The sequence below is a fragment of the Myotis yumanensis genome, unplaced genomic scaffold (assembly GCF_028538775.1).
Source record: "Myotis yumanensis isolate MYYU_CA2020_CCGP unplaced genomic scaffold, mMyoYum1.0.hap1 SCAF_10, whole genome shotgun sequence".
In the NCBI taxonomy this organism is placed as follows: Eukaryota; Metazoa; Chordata; class Mammalia; order Chiroptera; family Vespertilionidae; genus Myotis; species Myotis yumanensis.
In genome coordinates this window covers 10,281,739-10,296,300 of record NW_027223761.1, presented here as the reverse complement: position 1 = coordinate 10,296,300, position 14,562 = coordinate 10,281,739, and the positions used below count along the sequence as shown (strand labels likewise).

The 14,562-nt window shown below is 42.4% G+C and overlaps 1 protein-coding gene across 1 annotated transcript in view; it reads right to left on the bottom strand.

The window, feature by feature from the left end:
- The window catches only part of TRIM44 (tripartite motif containing 44), an 83,968-nt gene that overhangs the window by 28,559 nt on the left and 40,847 nt on the right, over nt 1-14,562 (bottom strand). The window contains exon 4 of the mRNA XM_070427797.1: nt 12,570-12,589. Within this exon, the coding sequence (XP_070283898.1) occupies nt 12,570-12,589 (20 nt within the window). The remainder of the gene's footprint in view (nt 1-12,569; nt 12,590-14,562) is intronic.

Below are 14,562 nucleotides of genomic sequence, written 5' to 3'. Positions count from 1 at the left end.
AAAACCAGGTATGAGAGCAAAGGCACAGGATGTAGAATAAGAAGGATGTACTTTAACTCCTGACTCTTGCCACTACTAGTTCTAGCTGGGCAACCTTGGATAGGTCACTTACTCTCACTCAGTTTCCTCATCAGTGTAGGATAGAGATAGCAAACCACTTCTTAGGTTTGTTAGAATAAAGAAATAAGATGTCTGTGGGCAATCTGTAAATTGTAAAGGTACTGAATCAAGGTCAATTTTCTTGTTTCCTTGGTTATTTCTGGTAAATAATTGTTTAAATGACTTAGATATGAACCTCAGGTTATAAGTACTATTATGCCCTAACAAGTACCATTATAAAAAGGCTTGTGACCTTATATCATCTCATCCTATGTCACTTGTTCAGTGCTTTACACTTCTGAAGAGTGTGGGGAATCACTTATATTTATTTGCATTTCTTACATACTGTCATTCACATTTGTTCTCTCACTTGACCCTTGATACAGGCAGAGTGGGTGCTATTGCTCCTAGGAGACTGAGGAGAAAACTGAGGGACAGAGAGGCTCTGTTGAAGGCCTGAATCACAGATCTACTCAAAGTCTTTATTAACCATTGAATTTATGAACTGTGGGAGGTGGGAAAATAAGCAGCATTTGCAAACTTATTAGACCATGGAACCCTGGAAGAGTAGATCAACAACTCACATAATCACATAATTAGTGCTCAGTCTAATATACTTGGGTAGCCCTGCATTGGGGGATATCCATTCACAACTGCACATGACATGCATCCATTCAGTAGGCTGCTGAATCTTTAAGCATGCAGAGAGTCCAGCCAACACAGAACAGGTGTATGCCCTGAAATGTGGAGGAGAGACCAATCGCTGCATAGTAAGCACCATGCAAACAAAGACTGTATCTCTTTTTGATTTCTACTATAGCTCCAACATCTAGCACTGCTTGGCACACAGTAGACACTTGATAGAATCCTATATAATAAAAGCCTAATCTGCTAAGTGTCCAGTCGTCCAGCTGGCCGTTCAACCAATCAAAGCGTAATAGGCTGATATGCTAAAGCCGCTCAACTGCTAGCTATGATGTGCACTGACCACCAGAGGGCAGACAGTCAACCAGTTGACCAGTTGCTATGATGTGCACTGACCACCAGGGGGAGAAGCTCAGATTGTTAGGTTAGCTTGCTGCTGGGATCTGGCCAATTGGGACTGAGTGAGATGGGCTGGACATGCCCTGAAGCCCTCCGGTGGTCTCTCCCCAGCTGGCCAACTTCCCATGTCCCTCCCCGGCCCTGATTGTGCACCAGTGGGGTCCCTTGGCCTGGCCTGCGCCTTCTTGCAATCCAGGACCACTCAAGGGATGTCGGAGACCCTGTTTTGGCCCAATCCTGCAGGCCAGGCCAAGGGACCCCACTGGTGCACAAATTTGTGCACCAGGCTTCTAGTTTGTTAAATAAGTGAATAGGGAATGAAAGCTGTAGAAATGACAAGTTCCATTGCTTTCAGAATGAGAGGCCACACAGTTTTTGTCATCAGTGATTTCAATTTCTCTATCTAGACTTCTAGACAGTGCTTAATTTATTTTCTCAGAACAAGAGACAGAGAATTGTTCCAACGGCCTTTTGCATCCTGACTGCAGAGGAAGGTTGCCCTGCTCTTTGTTGATGAATAGCACATTAATGAGATCTCCTTGAAACAGTCCCACCTCTATTATGCAGGCAAAATTACATTTTCCAGCATAATTATTGTGTCAGCTGAGCTCCCAAATTTTGATATTAATTGGTTCACTTGCAAAGGCAACATCAACATATTAGTTTGTCAAACCTCTGGAAAACGGAGGGGAAACTCATAGTTTTAAGCAATGATTATCAACCTATACTTTTCTTTTATTCCATCTTCTGTTTATTTCCTACCAGCAAGGACTGGGCAAGTTTTGTTACCTATAATAGTTTTTAAGAGAGGAACTAATGGGTTTCTTTAAAATGTGTTGTTGTTGTTCTTACTTTTTTTATCGCCATTTATTCCCTCTATCCCCTCTTTCACCTCCCCCCCCCCCGCCCCCCCAGTCACCACGTCACCACACTGTTGTCTATGTCTATAAGTTCTCTTGGTTTTTCCTCTTTTTTGCTCAATCTCTCCACCTACATACCACTTACACTCCTCAATCCTTACTTCAGACTCTGGAATGTAAGCTCTTTGAGAGCCTGGACCTTGAATGTTTTGTTGAAAACTGTATTCCCAGCACCAAAGGCAATGCTTGAAACAAAGTAGCACTGAATAACTGCTGTTTCTCCTTCTACTGAGATTCACTGTTTTAAAGTAAAATCCCTTTCACTTTCTCCCCACCATCTATTTCTCTCTCTTTCTTGCTCTCTCACATATGCGCAAGCGCGCGCACGCGCGCGCACACACACACACACACACACACACGTCTTGCTATACACTATGGCATTTTTTCCCACAAAAATATACATGAACCATGGAAGTTTGGTTAAAATGTGTCATTAGAGGAATTTTGGACAGTCTCTTTGTGTTGTGTAATTGTCACCACGCTTTCCTTCCCTGTGCCACAGATTCACCTGATCAGGGCTTAGGACACAGGGCTAATCCCTGAGCTGTGAGTCTGATGAATCACAAAAGCATGATAGAATATTCTCCAACATTGTTCATTCAATAATTTTTATTTTGTGGCTGACCTTATTCTACTAGAAAAAATATTTTTCTTTTTTTTATTGTAAGCTGTTTATAGCTACTTAAGTCTGATTTTATTCTAGATTGGAACCATGACTTCCCTATTGAGTAGTATAGGTTCTGTTTTATAAACACAAATCAATAGGATAATATGATTTAGTACACCAACGTACTAGCTCTGTAACCTTGGGCAAGATACTGAACATATCAGATAAAGTCTGATATGAAATTAGTAATAGCACCTTCCTCCTGGGTTGTCACAAGGATTAAATGAGAGATAATTCATGTGGAATGCTTAGCTTCTTTTCATTATTATAACCTTTGAGGGTTATAATGATAGACTAACAGCCATGATGACCAAGTATCTAAACAAATTCATCACCTCTACAAGTCATCTCTTTTTCTTTTTGGGGGTCGGGGAGGGGGGAGAGAGAAACATTGATGTGATAGAGACACATCGGCTGGCTGCCTCCCACGTGTGCTGCAGTCTGGAGGTGGGGAGCAAACCTGTAACCCAAGTAGGTGCCTTTGACCATAATCGAACCGGTGACCCTTCGGTGTGCAGACTGATGCTCCAACCACTAGCCACACCACCCAGGGGGGCTACAAGTTATATTTTTATTTTCTTTCTAAGAAGCCACTCTCCTCGACTCCATTCACAGAAGTAGAAATTCACAACAGGTATGGTTTGTGGGTCCTGTTTTATCCCTAAGCATGACTTTGTCCTGCAGAGTGCAGATAGCATTTCTGGATTGCTTCTGGCTGGGTGATGTCATTGAGGGTAGTCATTCATCTGACCCCCTGCATTTCTTTGTACAGTCTCTGTAATACTCCTTTCCTCATTTGGTTCCATAAAGAGTCTTGGCTGGCTGGAGACCTGACCCTTCATTTTAGTTTGTCAAAAATCCCTAAGCAGAGGGGATGAGCCCTCAATTCTAGGGGCATACTGGGCTGCAGCATCTATGCCTGGCCTTTTCATCTAAGCAGCTTGCTGGTAATTGCTAAGTTTTCCCTTCTGAAACAATCATCCCCCGCCCCCCATTTCTCTTCCCACTCCCATCCTAACCCCACCCCCCGTTAATTATCAGTTCTGGAATGAAATGGCTTGCCTCTCCTGCCGTTGCCATGACAACAGTTGGCCTGCACCTGCCACTGGGTGAACAGTGTCTCTTTGAGAAGAGGCGATGGCAATTGCTTGCTCCACAAAAGCCAGGGAGTAAACTAACGTTTACCTGTTTGGGGAGAGAAGTTCCTGTTCATTCCACCTTGGGCATTTTCCTGGCAAGCTCCACCTCCTCTTCCTTCTCAGATAAACTGCCTGCTAGCATTCAACAAAGAAAATGAAAATTTTTTTCTGATAAAAAATGCCAAATCCCTGTTGGCTTGTCCCAATTCTATCCACTAACTTTACTTATTCCAGCCAAGAGGTTAGAAGATCTGAATCTTCCATCTCCTAAGAAAGGCAGTGTAGTACAGTATAGGCGGTGAAAACACAGAATTTTAAGCCTGATAGATCTGGGTTCTAATTCTGATTGAGTCACCTTGTAACTGTGTGACCATGGCTTAATCACTTACACTCTTTTTAAAAAAAAAAAATTGGTTTTAGAGAGGAAGGGTAAGTAAGAGAGAGAGAGAAACATCAATGATGAGAGAGAAACACTGATTCGCTACCTCCTGCATGTCTCACACTAGGGGTCGGGCCCGCCATCGGGGCATGTGCCCCGACCAGGAATCAAACCCTGACCTCCTGGTTCATAGGTCGATGCTCAACCACTGAGCCACGCCAGCTGAGCAGCTTCAGTTTTACCTGGTCCTTGTCTGAGGAATAAAACAGTGCACTGCCCCCAGAGCATCTAGACCAGGACGCAAGTAGCAGGCAGGGGCAGCTGAGAAATGCTTCTCTCCCTACCTTTCCTGCGACTCTGTGAGCTCCTCCTTCTCCACACTGTTTTTCTCACGCTCAATCTCACTTTCCTTTAAATAGAATTGATGGAAGCAGAGAGACATGTACTCACCAAGGAAACAGATGCTTTTCTGTTTGACAACCGCACTGCAACCTACGGGAACGACTGGCAGTGGTGCTAAGGAGTAGGGGAATGAGGCGTTTATGTGAGAAAGTGGTTTTCTTCCCTGAAACCCCTGCTTGTGGATAAGAAGTATTTCTTTTATGAACCTATATCCACTCATACTTAGGCCCTGTGTCCAAACAACCACAAGTACGTAAACGCTGGTGTTTGGGGAATACCTTCCCATTTAGGGTACTGCAGTTTTGTCTCAGCCTTTGGCCACCTTCCTAAAAAGTCTGAAGCTACCTCCTTGCAGTAATTGGCTAGAAACTTCATAGCAACTTGAAAAAAAAGAAAGGAAAAATACCCAACAACCAAAACAAAAACACACACCAGCTTCTGCTCCCGGTATGTGTCGCAGATGCCTGATGTGGGTTTCTGGGTAAAGAGATGAATGCAGTCCTTGGAAGCCATTGGAAAAATGAAATTATTGACCCTTTGCATGCTCTCACTGGGAGGAAGTAAGAAGATGCTGGACACCAGCAGGTTTATCCTAAAATAAAAAAGTCACCCCTAACAACAATTTCGCTGTGGCTGACGCAGGTCAGAGGGGCATAACCAATGACATCAAATTTACTTATTCTGAAAACATAGACTGGGGTTTTGTGACTTCCTAAAATCTATTATGCTTAGTGCCAGGTCAAAACAGCTCAAGAGACAGACACAGACAAAGAGAACAGGCTCCAGCCAGACTCTTCAGCCCTGGGTCTAACTCAGGGACAAGTGTGACATCAATTTGATTCTTTGATTCTTTTAAAACGTCTATAGCCTTGAATCTATTTGGAAAACGTTGGTGTTTTAGCATTCCTTCTCTCCATTTATCTAGGAGGAACTAGGTAACGACCTTCCAAACTTGACTTTAAGTTAGAGGAAGGCAGGAGCTGTCAAAATAGGGGTATGGATAAGATACAAATCAGACAAACAGCTCCCCTTTACAACTACTTTATCTCAGTTACTAGTTTTTCCATCTAAAAGAGGAAACCAAAAGGAGAATACTTTCAAGGCTTCATAGCATCTTTGTCCTTTAAGTATAATGGGATGCGCTATTTTGATGGGGAAACTTGGGCATAAAGGAAAGCAAACGACATACCCATAACAATTCATGAGATATGCCTACGGGAACAAACCCATCCGATTCGGAAGTCTGTCCATTTCTTCTGAAGTTAGGACAACACTGAAGTCAAGAGGTGAAGCCTAATAGGAAGCAGTACCAGCTTCCTATTCATTTCAGTATGACGTACAAAGCCCTTTGGAGGGTGGACTCACCCACCGTCCCACCTCATCTCCTGCCACGTCCACTCGTGCACTTCCTCACCTTCCCCACACAGCATGTTACTCTCACTCCTCTGAGCCTCGCACGTGCTGGTCTCGCTGCTTGACTGGCCTTCCCACCTTTCCACCTAGAAAGGCCTACCCCTACCCATCCTTCAAAGTGCAGCACAAATGCTCTCTTTTCTGGTCCTCTATTCTGAGTTAGTTATCCTACTCTATATCCAACATATTTACTATAGAGAATCATTATAGTGCAGTGGGTAAGAGCCCACATTCATGAGTCTGAAGGCCGGCTCTACCATTTTTTGATGTATGATCTCGTATTTGTATAGCTTCTCTGTGACTGTTTTCTCATCTCAGATGAGAAATGAAGATAATGTATTAACCACTTGTTAAGACTGTTGTAAAAAAGTAAATGAGCTGATATATGTAAATGTTTAAAATACTTCCGGCACATAGCTGGCATTTAATAAATGCTTCTTTATAATAATTTATAATTATACCCTGTAATAATAATAATTATATTGCACTTAAATGTGCAATTAAAGCTGTTTAATTAGTTCTCTCTTTCAAACTAGACTTTGAGATCTTTAAATGCAGGAACAAAGTCTTTTATCATCTTCACATCTCTGAGGCCCAGCATGGGGCCTGACACCACAGTAGACAGTAAAGAATGTTGAGCAAATGAAAGAAAGAATTCCTCTGCAATCTTTTCTGCATAAGAAATTAGAGAACAGCTCTCCAAAAAGTGAATGTTATCCTGATAAGCTCTGAGGCCAAAGATATAAAGAAGGTTAGCCTGCCAAACATCACAACTACTGCACTGGATGGCAAACAAAAGTGGGCTAGCGTAACACCACAGCCTGCACAGTGACATCCAGGCAGGCAGATGAACGTTATAATGCAGGCTGCTCCTAGCCAGCATTTCCTGTGTGAGGCAAATGGAATAAGCTAGAGGCCCCCTTTGGCCAAATTTTCCAACTGTGAATTGATTCCCTGGTTATATACCTCCACACAAAATAAAATAAAGTTGAGATTCGCACAGGCAAATATCTGAAAATCAATTACTTTAGCAAGGAGGCTAGCTATTACTATAAGTAGGCAGCACAATGCATAGCATGGTTTCATTCTTCATTGGGGTGAGTAAAAAGATAGACAACCCACATCAGCAGTGGAAAACAAAGCCAGCTCAGACTCCATAGCAGGGGAGATGTGACTGTTAAGAGACTATGCTGAAGGCCACTAAAATGTTGGAACTCTACTTCTGTATATTAAGCAGCCCTGACACTTCCATTCCATGTCACAAGTATCAGAGCCATTTTCTTTGGCTTCCAGCTAGGCCTTCTGAAATGAAGATAATGCAAAACCAAACCATGAATCTGCAATCAGAGGACAAAGGAAACTTAAGTGTACCATGGACTCAGTCCTCTTTTATCTTCACAAACGAAGTCATCTGGAAGAGAAATGCCATATCTAAGAACATATGGTTATTATTTTAGAGGGGGGAAAGAGTACCTACTATACAGCCCCCCCAAATTTTTTAAAAATGAAGATTTAAAAAAATCTACCAAGTAATAGAATCTATAAGTAGATTTTTTCTATGTCACATTTGAGAAAAGACTATATTCCTCCCAAAAAACTGGGGGAAAGACTAATATTTGCAGGGAAATAAAAACAGACTACAAAGAAGCAAAGAGGCTGGATGCCCTGCCCAAGGTCACCGTCAGTCACAGGCAGACCAAGCGTAAAGGCAGGTCGGCCCGTGGGTCTGAGCCCCTCCTCCTCTGGAACTAGCTGCCTGTTTGATCACAGAATCGGCACGGTCAGATTCACACTGATCTCAGCAGGAGCTTTTTGCCTGAATTGAGAGCCAGCTCTGAAGATGAAAAATTCTACAGAAGTCCCAAGTATGGTTGTCACTATTAAAAAGCCATTTGCCTCTTACTTTAAAAAAAAATCACAGAAAATCTCAACAGCAAATCACACTTTAATATTGATCTTGCTCCTTTCTCCTCTGAGCACCAGAGTTGAAGGGTCCTTCCCTCTGACTTCCTCCTACTACACAACTGCCTTCTAGGCAGCAGACCCTATTGCCACCCCCTCTCTTGGAATATATATTACTTCTCAGCAGGCTCCCTGCAGGAGTAGAGAAGGAGCCAATCTGTGAGGGAGCAAACACAAGATCTCCAATTATAGCACAGAGAAGACAGAAAATTGCCACCCAAAGTGTAAATTACTTTTTTGCTTGGGAAAAAAAAAGAATCACTCTGGGTTTCAAAGACACCCTTTTAGAAGATGACTCCACAGTGGTTAATATCCCTGTTCTGCATATCAGGACTCTTGCTCCCCCACACTCTCCAAGAACCCTAGCCATCGATATCACTGTATATCACTGTATCCAGGATTTGGAGATTAGACTACCACATGGAAGGGCAACAGGCAAAGGCAGGCTTGGTTGGCCGCTCCTCAGGCAGTCTACACGCACCTCTTTTGCTGCTGACCCTCAGAGGACACGGTGCGAAGATCAAATGAAGAAATGTCCCTTTATAATGCCAGAGGCTAAAAAGAGAAGTGCTTACAGAAAACAGAGGTCACAGCGATTCAATGTCAAGGCAAGTAAGATCTCCCAAGTTAGAGAAGCAAGACCAAACGGACCCTCTGAGGACTGTGGGTGAATCCTCTCGGCTTTCATTCGGGGTCACAGAGAAGTGTGCTGGCCTCTTGGAGCTAGTCCGAATGGCGGGTGAGGGCACAAGCCCTGACGCCAGACTGCATTAAAGTCCTAGCTCTGCAACTTCCGAGCTGTGTGACCCAGGCAGGGCAAGCTAATGTTTCTGAGCATTAATTGCCTCATTTTACAAGTAGGATAATAACTGTTTAAAAGCTTTACGTGAGGATGAAATGAGAATACATATAAAACACTGTAGAAAGTAACCCTTCAGTAAATGGTAGCTCTGATCATTACTGTTGTTAATTAGCAGCACAACTACACAATAAAATTCAGGGCAAGAAAAAGATATGACCAGAAGTACAGATATTTGGCCACTTCATGTCAAACAGCTTGCGAAATCAAAACTGAAAAAGAGGAAAGAAGGCAGGGAGACTCCAGCTGGTAAGAAGGAAAGAGAAAACATAGACCTATTACAGACCAGTACATTTCAACAGGGCAAGACTCTTGCTTTGTTCCTGCCACCGGGAATAGTGCTTGGAATCCAATGCTCCCTGAACTTCTGTGCAGACTGTGGGAATGTGACTGTGGGGAAGGAATGCTGGCAAAGACACACAGGCTCACTAATTCAAGCAGACCTGGGACTCAGGCTCCTCCATCCACTGTGCAGGCAGACCCAAGCTTCCGTTCTGTCACCCTTACACTTCACACCCTCTTTTAATACTGTCAGCAGTAAAGAAACGTCAGGAGCAAAACTCTGTTTGGCTTATTGAGATGGAGAGTGTCTATCATAAAATAAGAGAACTTGCCCATCAAAGGCAGTATGCCCTGAAGTGCTAATTGGAATAAATTGAGCCAAATGTTAGTTCAACACAAACAAACTGAATGGAACCAACAAGTATGAATTTAAAGGTTAAAAAGAAAATCTGACTCCTCTTCCTGCCAAATTGGAACATACTTTTCAAGGGTTCATTGTACCAAAAAGTGGTTCTGTCAAGTCCCAGTTTAACAGAATCCCCGCTGACACCGCGGCCGCTTGGCTGGGGGAAACAGCTTGACATAGTGGTTGCTAGTAAAGAAACGCCATGCTTCATGACTATCTTCTCAAAATGACACGAAGATTCAGCTATTAAATTCTAAAGCCTGTCTCTCCCACTGAATAGTACCTTTGAAGGGAGTTAATCTCTTCATAAGGGCCCTGTATCCTTCCAATCAACGAGACTGGCATGTGACCATCCAGACAAGAGTGTTCGTTCTAATCAGGTTCTCGCAAGACAGAAGTGCCACCGCTACCCTGTGGAGTCTGCACACTGCACTTCTAAAGTGTCTTCTTTCTACTGGTCCTGTTTGAGCTGTCGTTCTGGAGGAAAACGAAGGTCTAGGGCTCTGCTTGGCCTGGATTTTAAGGAGCTAGAGAGCTAGTCTCGGGAGAAGAGGTGGAGTGCCAGCCAATGAAGTAACTGAAATAGTGTGTCTAAACCGAGTATCTATGCAAATTTCTGACAATTTAGCCAATAATTAGACAAGATGATGATTTAGGCCAGTGATGGCGAACCTATGACACGCGTGTCAGAGGTGACACGTGAACTCATTTTTTTGGTTGATTTTTCTTTGTTAAATGGCATTCAAATATATAAAATAAATATCAAAAATATAAGTCTTTGTTTTACTATGGTTGCAAATACCAAAAAATTTCTATATGTGACACGGCACCAGAGTTAAGTTGGGGTTTTTCAAAATGCTGACACGCCGAGCTCAAAAGGTTCGCCATCACTGATTTAGGCTTTCATCCTCATGAGCATAGTCTAACTAGTCTCCCAAGCTCTGGTGTTTAAAATTCCTCATATCTTCCCACAGCCTGCAGGGTAGGGCTAAAATACCTTAAGGAGGCCTATAGGCCCTAAATGGCCTAGACTCTGCTTTCTTGCCTCCTCTGTTCTCTTGTCTAGAGCTTTTACATAAGTTGTTCCCCAGAACAACCCCTACCCCTGCTCCACCTGTGTCTGCCTCATTTTTCAGACCTCTGTTTATATATAACCTTTTCTGGTAAGCCTCCCCTTTTCCTCCAAGACTCACTTAGGATCCCCCCCCCCCCCCCCGCCCTTTTTTTTTGAAGGGAGGGGGAGAGACGGAGAGGGAAACATCGATGTGAAAGAGACACATCGATTGGTTGCCTCCCGCATGTGCTCCAACCAGGTCCAGGAATTGAGCCTGCAAACAAGGTATGTGCCTTGACGGGAATTGAACCCTGGATCCTTCAGTCCGAGAGCCTACGCTCTATCCACTGAGCCAAACTAGCTAGGGCAGGAGCCCTTCTTAAAGTAGCCAAAACTTCCCTTATCATAGCACTTCCCTCACACCCATATAGGTGCCTGGTTATATGCTCATCTCTCCCACTAGACTTAGGATGCACAAGATTAGGGACCATGTCTGTTGTAGTTACCATTATATATCCAGTTATCCAGGATATAGCACAGTGCCTCACATAGAGTAGGGTCATAAAAAAAGAAAGGGAGGGAGGAAGAGAGAGAAGGAAGGAAGGAAGGAAGGAAGGAAGGAAGGAAGGAAGGGAGTCCCTGAGAATGGCCGGAAGATGAAGTTGGAAGGGATTCCTTGAGGCTCTGTAGGCTTAAAGCAGGGCACCTGTGGCTTTGCCATAGTAGACAAGGAGCTAGATCTAGACTGAGAACCACAGTTCCCAAGGGAGGGAAGAACCAGGAGATGCAGATGTGGGAATAGTACTCGGCACGAAGAAAGAGGCTCAGGATGTGGGGCAGGAGAAAAGGGAAATAAAGGACTGTACTTGTTGGTTTGCAAATAAAGCCAAACAAAGAAGGGCTGAATCCTGGCTCCCCAGTAAAGTAACCTTGGACAATTCATTTAGCTTCTTTCAGTGAGAAACCCAAACTACATTAGTGATTTTCAAACTGAGTTCTGAGGGAACCTAGGTTTCTACAGAGGTCCCTTGTGGTCTATCGTAAGGAGGAGAGGAGGCTCACCAGCAGATGTGGGCCACAACTTTAACCACACAAGAATTGTTGTTATGCATTGGAGTTCCACTTAAAGCCCGCTTGAAAAAAAGGGTGCTTCTGCTACAACTAAAGTTCTGTACAGCAGTGGCCTGGATGACCTTTCTAATGCCTCGTGGCCGTAGCAGTCCTTGATCCTGCGGAGCAGAGGGGACCATCTGGACATTGTATTTTACTCTTGGCCCTCAATTGTGTTGATGGCACAGCTACTGCATTTCCGAGAGCCTGTGCTCACCACCTGAGCAGAATGACAGGGATGGTAAATACACCAACTCCAGTTCACTGCGAGGCTGAGGCCAAAATGAAATTCACTTTTAAATTTCACGTGGTGATACAGAAGCACAAAGGAACACTTTTTTCCCTAAACAAAATTTTGTGTTCCTATGATCTAGGACTCATTGCGTAGGCGCCTTGCATTGGCCACAAAGATATCATAGGTCAGAAATAAATAATAATGGGTCCAGAGACCATTAAAAAAAAGTTACCCAATTCCAATCAAGAAGGAACAATGCAAAAACTTATCTAGTCGGTCCACCTGGGAGCCTAATTACCATTCAAATACAGTGCCCCTCTTCTGAACAGATACTCTGAATGTACGAAAGAATAAAGCAAAGTTAGTACCATTACATACTTTAAAGTCTACCTTTATCTGAAGGTTACAGGCAGGAAAAGGCCTGGATGAGAGGGAGATGGGAATCTTACAAAATAAGATCTTCAAAGCCCTGGCTTAGGATGGAGATCCCCTTTCTGTGCTGTTCCTTGACTGTCCATATCTCACGGGGCATTAGAAGGCCACAATGTCACTCTACTTCAATTCTGAGAACAGACAAGCAGCAATAATGTGATCTTACCTGAGTCCTTCCTCGTCACCCTGAAAGAAACAGAAAGAAACAGCATTAGAAATTGGCATCGGAAGAAACTGATTTAGACTTCCTTTCCCAACCTGAAAGCAAAGTGTGTGTTTATTGTTAACAAGAGACAAATCAGCAGATGTCTAGGGGCTAAGACAAGGGCTAACACAATCCTGTGTTCAAACTGCCCAACAAAGGCAAACTGATCATTTGCCCTTGCAAGCAGACCTAGGAGGCTTAAATAATAGCTTTGCTGTTTTACTTGTATGGTTGGCAGTATTTAGTTCTGAGCAAACTGAGATCCCAAAATAGCAGCGGGTCTTAGGCAAAAGCTGACCAGCTCCCAAGGTATCAAGCGGTTTCCCTCAAAGACTCATTTCTGCCTTGGTCTGGCATTTTTTCTCCAAAGAGAAACACAGCAACTCTAATATACAGAACACCGTCGTGAAAAGGGCACTGAGCTGGGCCTTAGGAAACTGGGATTCTGGTTCAAGCTCAGTTGTTTATTAGCGCTGTGCCCTTGGACAAGCTAATGAATTAATCTGGACCTTGGTTTTCTCTGTAAAAGGGTAGTTCTGGCATTTGATGATCCAGATCACTCTCAGCCAAACAATGGCATTTCTGTTTCTTCTTGTTCACTCTGCAAAAACAATGTGTGAGTGTTATTTTTCTAGGTATTTCATCCTCTGATCCTAACTTTATCAGTGAAAAAAAAATTATTTCAATGAGCCTCTTTCTTGTCCAAACTAGATTTTTCTATACTTTGGGGTATAGTGTTCTATTAAATATTAATTACGTGTCCAGGTAACTTATGATTTTTACTGACTTGTGTGCATTCTATCAACCGCTAAGAAAGAGGTATTAATTTTCCAGGTATGATTATTAAATTATCCACCCCTGCTTTAATTCTGTCCATTTTTCTTCAGATATTTTGAGTCTTATCATAAGCAAATACATGTGAATGCCTGTTACATCTTCCTGAAGAACTGACCCTTTCATCATCATGGAAAGTTACTCTTTTTCTCTGATAATACTCTTTGTCTTGATATCTGTTTTATCTTATGTTGGCAGGGCCAATCCAGCCTAATGCTTACTGATTTCATGGTATGTCTCTTTCCATCCAGTTGCTTTCAGTCTGTCTGTATTGTGAAAGTCTGTCTCTCTTAGGCAGCGTGTAGCTAGGTCTTACTCTTTTATCCATTCTGATAATCTCTGCCTTTTAATAGAAATGTACAGTCCATTAACATTTAAATGTTATTATTAATATGGTTAAATTTAGCTCTACCATTTTATGATTTGTTTTCTGTTTGTTCCTCTGTTTTTGTTCCTCTTGTTGTCTTTTCCTACCTTCTTTTGGGTTTTTGAAACACTGAATTCCATTTTAATATATCTATTGGCCTTTTAGCTTTATGATTTTGTCTTATTTTTAGTGACTTCTAATAAGAATTATGATAGAAATCCTTAAATTTTGAGGCTCCATAAAATTAAATTGTATCACTTAAAATTAAATGTAGACACCTTGAAACTCTACAGGCCAATTTATCCTCTTTCCATGTTCTTTGTTATAGTATCGAATATTACGGAATCTACATGTTATGAACACTGCAAGACAGTTAAAATTTTTGCTTAAATAGGCATATACTTTAAAGAGATTAAGAAGGAAAAATAGTCATAATTCAATAGCTGTATATGTATGTAATTTTACACACACACACACATATATATAAAACTATATAGATATAGTTTTTAGACAAGTTTGTGATAATAGCTGCCTAACTGTAAATTTACTAAAGTCATTGAACATAAACTTAAAACAGGTAATTTTATGGTATTATTCTATATAATAAAAGCCTAATATGCTAAATGTCTGGTTGACTGTTCAACCAATCAAAGCGTAATATGCTAATGATATGCTAAGGCCACTCAACTGCTTGCTATGATGTACACTGACCATCAGAGGGCAGACAGTCGACCAGTCGACATGACATACACT